The sequence below is a fragment of the Heteronotia binoei genome, chromosome 4 (genome assembly GCF_032191835.1).
Source record: "Heteronotia binoei isolate CCM8104 ecotype False Entrance Well chromosome 4, APGP_CSIRO_Hbin_v1, whole genome shotgun sequence".
Taxonomy (NCBI): Eukaryota; Metazoa; Chordata; class Lepidosauria; order Squamata; family Gekkonidae; genus Heteronotia; species Heteronotia binoei.
Window position 1 is genome coordinate 121,101,107 of NC_083226.1, and position 9,565 is coordinate 121,110,671.

The following is a 9,565-nucleotide window of genomic DNA, read 5'->3' on the forward strand; positions in this document are numbered from 1 at the left end:
ACAGACGCAGAAGGTCCCGTGGCTGGCTCTCCGACTGGACACGCTGGTACTTCTTTAGACAACAGGAGGGTGGCCGCATTCACGCTTGGACAATCAACCGCTGTACTGCACGACCTCTGCGAGATATAGGGCCGGTACAGTGGGGGAATGTAGATTGGGCCCCACTGCTGGCCCGGGATCCAGAGGCCTTGCAGCATTTCCACTATTTGCATTGTGATGACTGCAATTAGTAGGGCACCCCCTCATCACTAAAACTGCCAGCCCAATGCGCAGGAGCAGTGGTGATTACCACCTACCCTCGGCCTTAAGCCAGAGCGATCGGCCTTATTGGAGCCCGTCCCAGAGATTTAGAAAAATTGTCCACCCGTGGCTGCGCCTCACCGATATTTGGGTTTGGGTGTGGCAGCAGCAGCTGTGTCAAAATTACAGCCTACAGTTGTGGAAGGCGAATCTTCCTGGGTACTCAGGAACTGCTTGGCTGATAAAAAGCCGGAGGAAATCCCCGGAGGGGGGGCGGTGGAACACCTACTGGTCTCGGTGGTACTTTCTCCGGTGGGAAGCCGGTGGACGATTGTCGGCCTGGGAGATTAGGCACCAGACCGCTCGGCCCGACTTACACCTTTTGGGGTTGGCAGATTCTCCGGAAGCTAGGGCTGCTGCTTGGCAGTATCAAATCTTGCATAGTAACCCGGCCGTGCTTTCGGCGGCCTTGGGGGCGCTGCATTCTTTCCGGTGCTCCCAGTGCCCCGATATACCTTACTCTGTTCCTTCCTCTCTGCCACCCCCATTGGGAAAAACCTCGGACCCCCCAGCGTCTTGCTGCGTTCCCTGGGATCAGGCTGCTCCACCGCCGTCTGGAGAGACCGATCCTTTTGCTGGGTTGTTCTGTTAGGCCATCAAAATGGGTGGCTCCCAGTCCACCAACACCCCCTTGGATTGCATGCTGGCACATTTTAAGGAGGGCTTCACTGATGACTATGGCGGGCCGGGTCAGACGCCCTTTCGGCTGAGGGCATTTTGCGAGTCTGAATGGCCGACGTTTGGAGTGGGGTGGCCCGCAGAGGGCTCCTTCTCAGTGGACTTGGCCCAGAAGGTCTATCATATCGTTGTAACCCCGCCGGGCGACCACCCGGATCAATTCCCTTACATTGACTCATGGCTGTCTTTGCTCCAAAAGCCGCCTCCCTGGTTGAAACAATGTATGAAGTCAACAAAAAATATTATGGTAGTGAAGCCGCAAGAGCGGCCCCTGAGGACGAAAAGCGGCTGCCGCCCTCAGAGGGCTGGCAGCGCACCTGACCTTGGGAAGGCTTCCTACCCCAGTAAAGCTGAAGGGCGCGACCCCCAGGAGCTGTTGCGGTCCCAGTCAAAGCCAATATACCCTACTTTGGAGGGGGGCATGGAGGCACTCGACTTTGAGTGGCCTCCGCCCTACGTCCCTGCGCCTCCACCTGCGCCGCCCCTGCCGGCGGTTCAGCATGTGGGTGCCGCGGGAGGGGGAGAACGGGTCCCCGTTCAGGCAACTCCGCCCGCGGTGCCAGCCCCAGCGTTGGGCACGCCGCCGGCGGCAGGGGTGAGGCAGCATCCTATGGTCACAAGGTCCCAGGTGCCGGCGTCTTCAGGTTCGACGCCATGGAGAGGGGAGTTCCCGTGGTGGAGCCCTGCCTTGGCAGAGATCCTTGAGAGGAGAATGGGAGCCAGGAGAGGTTCTTTCCCGGGTTGCCCCGCTTCTCCCGCCGTCGCCAGCTTGCCCCCTCCCGGTTCTCCCCTGGAGCAAATTGTGCGCGACCCCGGCAGTGCAGTTCGGGTTAAGACCCAGGCGGCTGAAGATGAGGAAGGTGCCCCAACAGGGAGCACAGCTGCTCTGCCCGACCCGAGCGCCTCACCCAGCTCCCCGGTGGCTCAGGTCATGCCACTGCGGCAGGTTCAGACACCTCAGTTTTTGGGACAAAACGGGCAGGTGCTGGGAGGTCAGAGCCGCTACCTTTATACTCCCTTCTCTTCTGCCGACCTTTTAAATTGGAAAACTCATACGGCCTCCTACACCGAGAAGCCAGAAGCTCTTACAAATCTTCTGACTAGCATAATGGGGACTCATAGCCCAACGTTCTCGGACTGCCAGCAGCTTTTCTTGACCCTTTTCACGACTGAAGAGCGTCAGCGTATTTTTAGAGCAGCCAAAAAGAAGGCTGAGGAAGCAACCCCAGCCGGGGAGGCTAACCCTGCCCAGTGGTTGACCGACAGTTTCCCAGATGCTGACCCTGGTTGGGATGCAAACAACACGGAACATATGAGGCTCTTAAGAGCTTATAGAGGTTACCTTATAGCTGGCATGCAGGAAGCATCTAAAAAGGCCACCAACATGAGTAAGATCGGAGAGGTCTTGCAGAAGCCAGAGGAGGCCCCCGGAGCCTTCCTTGAGCGATTGTATGAGGCCTACCGCTTGTACTCGCCCTTTGACCCTGAAGCAGCCGAGAATCAGCGGATGGTAAACTGTGCGTTTGTGAGCCAGGCCGCGTCAGACATAAAGCGAAAGCTGCAGAAGCAGGAAGGGTTTGCAGGCATGAATATCACTCAGTTGCTAGAAATTGCTCAGAAGGTGTTTGTGAATCGGGAACAGGAAGTTAAAAAGGCAGAAGATAAAAAGATGAAAATGAAGGCCGCCCTGCTTGCCGCGGCTATAGGGGAGCGAAATCGGAACCAAAACAATGGAAGGGCTCCCGCCGTGCCCCAAAGGGGACCCCAAAGGACAGGAGCTGTGAGGCCACCATTGGCACGAAATGAATGCAGTTTTTGCCACGAAATTGGACATTGGCGTAATTCCTGCCCGCATAGGAGCCCAGCTGCCCCTCCCGTTTCTGGGGGTAGAGGAAGAGGTCGCGGGGGAATGCAGCCCTTGAGAGGGCGAGAGAGGGGACCCCGCTACGACCAAAGAGGACCCATGGGGAACATGGATTTCATAGGCCTGGCTGCTATGGGACTCGAGGACCCATGGGACGAATAGGACAGACCGGGTTCCCTATCACTTGGCCCCGGGGAGCCCATGGTCAAAACCAAGGTGGGGGGCCGTGATCTATCGTTCATGATTGATACCGGCGCTGAGTTTTCGGTCGTAAATACGCAGGTGGCCCCCACCACCAGACAGACTGTGCCCATTGCAGGAGCCACTGGGAAAACCGGCCCAAGACCTTTCCTCCAAGAACGTATTTGTGATTTGGGAACACATTTGGTCCAGCACAGATTCTTATATGTTCCTGAATGCCCTCTCCCTCTGTTGGGTCGCGACCTCCTATCCAAATTAAGAGCGGCCATCTATTTCGAGGAAGATGGCCAAGCCAGTGTAGAGTTCCGGGCTAAGCCCGCTGGTGTTCTTGTGCTCACTTGCCCTCTGGAAGAGGAGTGGCGACTCTTCCAGGGATCCCCAGAGAAAAGCCTCACAGATCAGTGGGCCTCCGTTGTCCCTGGGGTGTGGGCAGAAGACAATCCACCGGGCTTGGCCCGCCACCATGCTCCAATCATTATTGAACTTCAACCAGATGTGCAGCCTGTTCGCCTGCGGCAGTATCCCATCCCTTGGAAGGCCATAGAAGGCATTCAAAAACATTTGGACAGATTACTGAAATATGGCATCCTCAAAGAGTGCCAGAGCCCTTGGAACACTCCACTGCTCCCAGTTCAAAAGCCTGGCACAGGCGAGTTCAGGCCATGCCAGGATCTACGCGCAGTGAATAAAAAGACTGTAACCTTGCACCCGGTGGTGCCAAACCCCTATGTTTTGTTGGGGTTGGTGCCACAACAGGCGGACTATTTCTCAGTCTTGGATCTCAAAGATGCGTTCTTTTGCCTGCGGATTGCCCCTGTGAGTCAGCCCATATTTGCGTTCCAATGGCAGGAGCAGAGCACTGGAAGAAAGCTCCAGTACACTTGGACGCGCCTTCCCCAAGGTTTCAAAAACAGCCCTACTCTTTTCTCCAATGCCTTAGCACAAGACCTGCAGGACTTTGACGCCGTCCCGGGTGAGTGTGTTCTAATTCAGTATGCTGATGACTTGTTAATAGCTGCCCAAGGACAGGAGCGCTGCTACCAGGCGACCCTCGAACTTTTGGATTTGCTATGGAGAGCAGGGTATAAGGTGTCAAGGAAGAAGGCACAGTTGTGCCAAGCCCAAGTGCGGTATTTAGGGTTCCACGTATCCCAGGGAGCTCGCACATTGGGCCGCGAAAGGAAAGAAGCTGTTTGCGCCCTGCCAGAGCCCACGTCCAGACGTCAGGTTCGAGAGTTTCTGGGGGCAGCAGGGTTCTGTCGAGTATGGATCCCGAATTTCGCCTTGATTGCCAAGCCCCTGTACGAAGCTACTAAAGGAGGGGAGCGGGACCCGTTCCTGTGGACAGCCGAGCAGAAAAACGCTTTTCAAGAGCTGAAACGGCTGTTGATGGAAGCCCCAGCATTAGGGCTACCCGATGTGGAAAAGCCTTTTACCCTTTTCGTTCATGAACGGCAGGGAGTGGCGATTGGCGTGCTGACTCAAGCGCTGGGCTCCTGGCAGCGCCCGGTCGCCTACCTCTCAAAGCAACTGGACTCAGTCGCTAAAGGATGGCCGAGCTGCATCCGAGCTGTCGCTGCGACAGCAGAACTCATCAAGGAAGCCGACAAGCTGACCTTGGGGCATGAGCTTGAAGTGCAGGTACCACACGCTGTCCTGACTCTGATGGACTATAAAGGTAACTATTGGTTCACAAATAGTCGGATGACGAAGTACCAAGCTATGATGTGTGAGAACCCACGAATCCGCTTGACTGTTACGGGAGCTCTAAACCCCGCATCCCTGCTGCCCATCAGTGACCAACCTATTGAGCACGACTGCATCCAGACCATGGATGAGATCTACTCCAGCCGCCCCGACTTGACGGACACCCCTTTGTCCGATCCAGATGTTGAGTATTACACAGATGGAAGCAGTTTCATGCAGGGCGAGCATCGTTATGCCGGCTACGCGGTCGTCACATGTCAGAGAACTGTGGAAGCACGACCTTTGCCGCCAGGAACATCTGCCCAGAAGGCCGAATTGATTGCCCTGACCCGTGCATTGGAACTGGCAGAAGGAGTGACTGCGAACATCTATACCGATTCCAAGTATGCCTTTTTGACTTTGCACGCCCATGGAGCCCTGTATAAGGAAAAAGGACTTATAAATGCTGCGGGGAAGGCCATCCGGTACGGTCCGGAAATTCTAAAACTATTAGAGGCTGTTTGGGCCCCACGCAAGGTCGCCGTGATGCACTGCCGGGCTCATCAAAAACCCCTTAGTCCCGTGAGTATGGGAAATCGGAGAGCCGATGAGGCTGCCAAATGGGCAGCAACCCAAGGTGTTGAGCAGAGACTAGAGGCGTCTGCTTACCCCGTGTTCCAGGTTAAATTGTCTGAATGGTGCCCCCGATATAGTAAAGCTGAGGAAGCGTGGGCCGAGGCCCAAGGGGCTTCCAAAACCCGAGTACAAGGGTGGATTCAGCTACCTGATAATAGGCTGGCTGTGCCTGATTCCCTCGCATGGCCCCTTGTGCTACAAGCACATGATGGAACTCATTTTGGGAAAACTGCATTGGCAGAACTATTGGATAGGCAAGTGTATATTGCAAAACTGCATAGCCTGTGTGAAAAAGCTGCCCTTCGTTGTGTTTCCTGCGCTCAGAACAACCCTAGGCAGGGTCCAAATCGTCCCCCAGGTATACAGCATATAGGGACAACTCCCTTTGAATCTATCATCACTGATTTTACCGAAATGCCTCGAGCAGGCTGTTGGAAATATTTGCTTGTGTTTGTGTGTACCTATTCTAACTGGATTGAAGCTTTTCCGACAAGAACGGAAAAGGCAGCAGAAGTAGTGAAACATTTATTGAAAAGCATACTCCCTTTCTGGGGTCTCCCAGTGACAATTTCCTCCGATAACGGACCAGCATTTGTCCATAAAATTGTACAGGAAGTGTCACGAGTGTTACACATTAATTGGAAGTTGCATGCAGCCTATAGACCACAGTCTTCGGGTAAATGCGAGCGGGCCAATAGGTCGATAAAAGCTCAGCTTTCAAAGTTGTGTCAGGAAACTAGTCTGAAATGGCCAGACGCATTGCCCATTGCCTTGTTTAGATTGCGTTGCATGCCCAAGAAGGGGCTAAAGGTTAGCCCATATGAAGTGGTTTTTGGTCGACCGCCACCTATTGTAAAAGGGATAAAAGGTGACCCGGCCCAGATTGGGAATCTTGTTTGGTTCCAAGAGATACAATCGCTGGGAAAAGCAATGAATGATGTATCTAAATATGTGTTAGAGACTCTCCCTTTGCAGGTTCATAATCCGGTCCACCCGTTCCAACCCGGGGACTCTGTGTGGGTAAAGATTTGGAGAACCCAGCCGCTCCAGCCACGGTGGAAAGGCCCGTTCACTGTCTTGCTTTCTACCCCAACTGCAGTTAAAGTCCAGGGACTGCCCAGGTGGATCCATTGGACGCATTTGAAGCGAGCGGCCACCGACTGGCAGGTGCAGCAAGCTCCCGGGAACGGGCTGCGACTGAAGCTCACAAGAAGAAATCGTCCTCTGGACCTCACTCACCGGAAGTAGTGGGGTTCCACAGGCAACTCCCTCTGGAGTCCTTGCTTACCGGAGAAAGCAGGATTCCACAGGCACCCGAGACGACCCCCCGCTGCAGTCACACAGGAGCTGACTGCTCTACGCGCGGGAGAAGCGCCATCACGGAGCATCGGCCGAAGTGCGGTGAAGATCTGTGTATATACATGTTAGAGCTAGAGCCTACCCCTGAGGCGAATGTAGTGTTAGCTGTTTTGCTTGCCATAGCAGTCCTGGTAATCTTGTTCCTCGTATTTTACCCTTACGTGAAACGACTGTGCCAAGCAAGGTTGATAGACAGGTTCCTTAGAGATCACCTGGACAGGTTCCTTAGAGATCAGCCACCCCCAGCGTAAATGCTCCCAGAGTTTTTTCAAACCCACGGTTACCTTTTGCCCCTGCTGGGGGGAACAGTTTTCACGCTTGTTTTTCTTGCTGCTATTTGTATTACGCTGTGCTATATAAGCTACAAGGAAGATAAGAAGCTGAAGCAGAGATTTAGAGCAGTTACGAACCCCAGAAGAGATGCTGCGTCTCACCCGCATCGCTATTGTATTGCTCTGGATGGAGATACTGATGGGATGGGGGGTAGGGGTCCCACCGGGCCCGGGTCACTGGCCGGGGCTATGGCCAAGGGATGTAGGGTGGCGGCCCCCACCGACTCCGAAACCCCCTCGTGTCGTGAGGTGCCATGCTTTTAAGGTTCCTCTCGACACCCAGATTTTGCTCGACACGGCCAATGTACGTTTCCCACTGATGTGTGGGAAAGGTCCAACACAGTCTTTTAACCCCCGCCAATTCCAAGGCCCGACTGTTCCTGATCCCGCTTCAACCTATAACCCGCTCCAGGAACTCCTTTCCCCAAGTATCCGAAAGGTTTTAGCCCCTTTTCCTTTTGAGAAAACCCCAGACCACCCCTATCGGGTTCCACTAGAGTATGTGTCAAAAGTGGCTAACCTCTCAAAATGCTGGCTCTGTGCCCACACTCGCGAGGCAGGTGGAGCCTTGGCTTGGGAGCCTTTGCATGGTCCTGATTGGATAATGAATTCATCCAACTCCCCTTATATAGGCTTCCAGACGTTTGGCCTAAAAGTTTTCCAGACCCCAGACGGAAGAAATACATCTTGGAACCCCCACAACAGTTTTCGGGTAAAAGGTCGAGATGGCATTATGTTTGACTTGCACCCCATTGCAGCGAAACACCAGAAGCAATACCCTTGGTGTGTCATGGGCAGTGGAAATGGCCCAAGCGTAGGGTACTTGCGAGATGAAAATTGCCGACATGTCCTTTTCTTGGATCCAAACAAAGTCGGCTGGCAGACACGGGGTAGCATGGCTGGGTCAGTGTCATATTTACGAACTGGTGACTATGCCTTGCAGATAGGCACCCGAGGTACATTATGGGAAGAAACCAAAGAGGGGTCCTGGGGAACCAAAGAGGGGCTCTGGACAAAATCCTATGAGTCCGTTTGGCTTAAAGGTCTGGCCTATTTACAAGTCTGCAATACTAGCACATATTCCAGCACACTGATTTTGTTTAGGAGCATGTGTAACGCCTCTTATGCCCTTGTAGATGGTATCTATATTGATCTTCCAGGTGTGTATTGGATATGTGGAAAAACAGGTTATAAATACCTACCCATTCATTGGAGCGGAATGTGCTCTGTGGGCTACCTAACGGTGGCAGGGCACCTCCGAAATGATATAATGGCACATGAGGCATTGAACCTAGGGTACCCCACAGCCCGGACAGGCTTCAATTTAAGAACAAAACGAAGTTCCTATGGAAAGAGCTCAGGCCTACTCGATTTTCTGCGTGCCCTCATACCAGGTTGGGGAGTCTCTGATTTGCAAATCTATACTAGAAATCTTTCTCGCATACTGCAAGAGGGGCTCGAGAAAACAGCCTCATCCCTATTTACTCTACAAAAAGAGGTTGACAGTATTGCTAATGTGGTTCTCCAGAATCGAAGGGTCCTAGACCAAATGCTCTCAGAACAGGGTGGTGCCTGTGCGTACCTAGGAGAAGTCTGTTGTTTTTATGTCAATAAATCCGGTCAAATCCTTTCAGGAGTAAAGACCCTTAGGGGCCTGGTCAAGCAGGCCCAGGGAGCCGATAAAGCGTTTGATTCCGGGTCAGACCTATTCCAATGGCTGACCAGCTGGCTCCCAGACTTCTCTTGGCTACGGCATGGCTTTGTTATAGTCCTCACATTCATAATAGCCGCCCTGATCATCTATGGGTGTATCCGCTGCCTACCAGGGATACTAAAGCATTGTCAGGAGTTGTTTTCACCCTCAAACAGAGAACCCGTGTATGAGATGATGAAAACAATCCGCCAGCAATATGTGGCAAAGCAGGCGGACCCCGAAAAGGCTAATGGAAAATCAAACTCCGTTTGAAAGAGGGGAAATGTAGCATCGATCCAAAAGCAATACCAATGCCTAATCAATATACATGGCTTTAGCAATACTATATAAGAGTGCTTGCAAGAAATAATCTTCTATAGCAGCTTGAAATAAAGGAGTGTTAGCTTGCAAAGAGAAAAAGGGAACTGTGACAGGTCATTGACCTTTCAAAACCGCAGGCTGAAAAACATAGAACAGAGCCTAGAAAGAAGCAAGACAGGTGCTGAGGAAAAAGCAAGAAGTTGTGGGCGTGTGGGTAGAATGTTTCTAGAGAAAGAGGAACCAGGGTTTACAGAGGCCCTAACAAAGGCCCTGACGGTTGAAAAACAACTCGAAATGTGGTGAGAACATGACGTAGGTAGCTTACCGCAAGAAGAAGAATATGAGTGTTTTGGGGTAGAAGTTGAAATGAAGAAACCCTATAAAAAGGAGCAGAAATTTGTAACGGTTGTTCAGACTTCCACCTTTTTGGCAGATGCCAAGGAAGCTGATCCCACACGTGTGTTAATAAAGCTGTTTTTTTTCCCTGATTTTCGT

General features: G+C 52.7%; 1 protein-coding gene across 1 annotated transcript; it reads left to right on the plus strand.

Moving 5' to 3' along the window:
- Window positions 1-901: 901 nt before the first annotated feature.
- On the plus strand, window positions 902-6,613 carry LOC132570142 (uncharacterized). The gene is made up of 2 exons (XM_060236576.1): window positions 902-2,758; window positions 3,059-6,613. The coding sequence occupies exons 1-2, from the start codon at window positions 902-904 to the stop codon at window positions 6,611-6,613; spliced, it is 5,412 nt and encodes a 1,803-aa protein (XP_060092559.1).
- The last annotated feature ends 2,952 nt before the right edge of the window (window positions 6,614-9,565 follow it).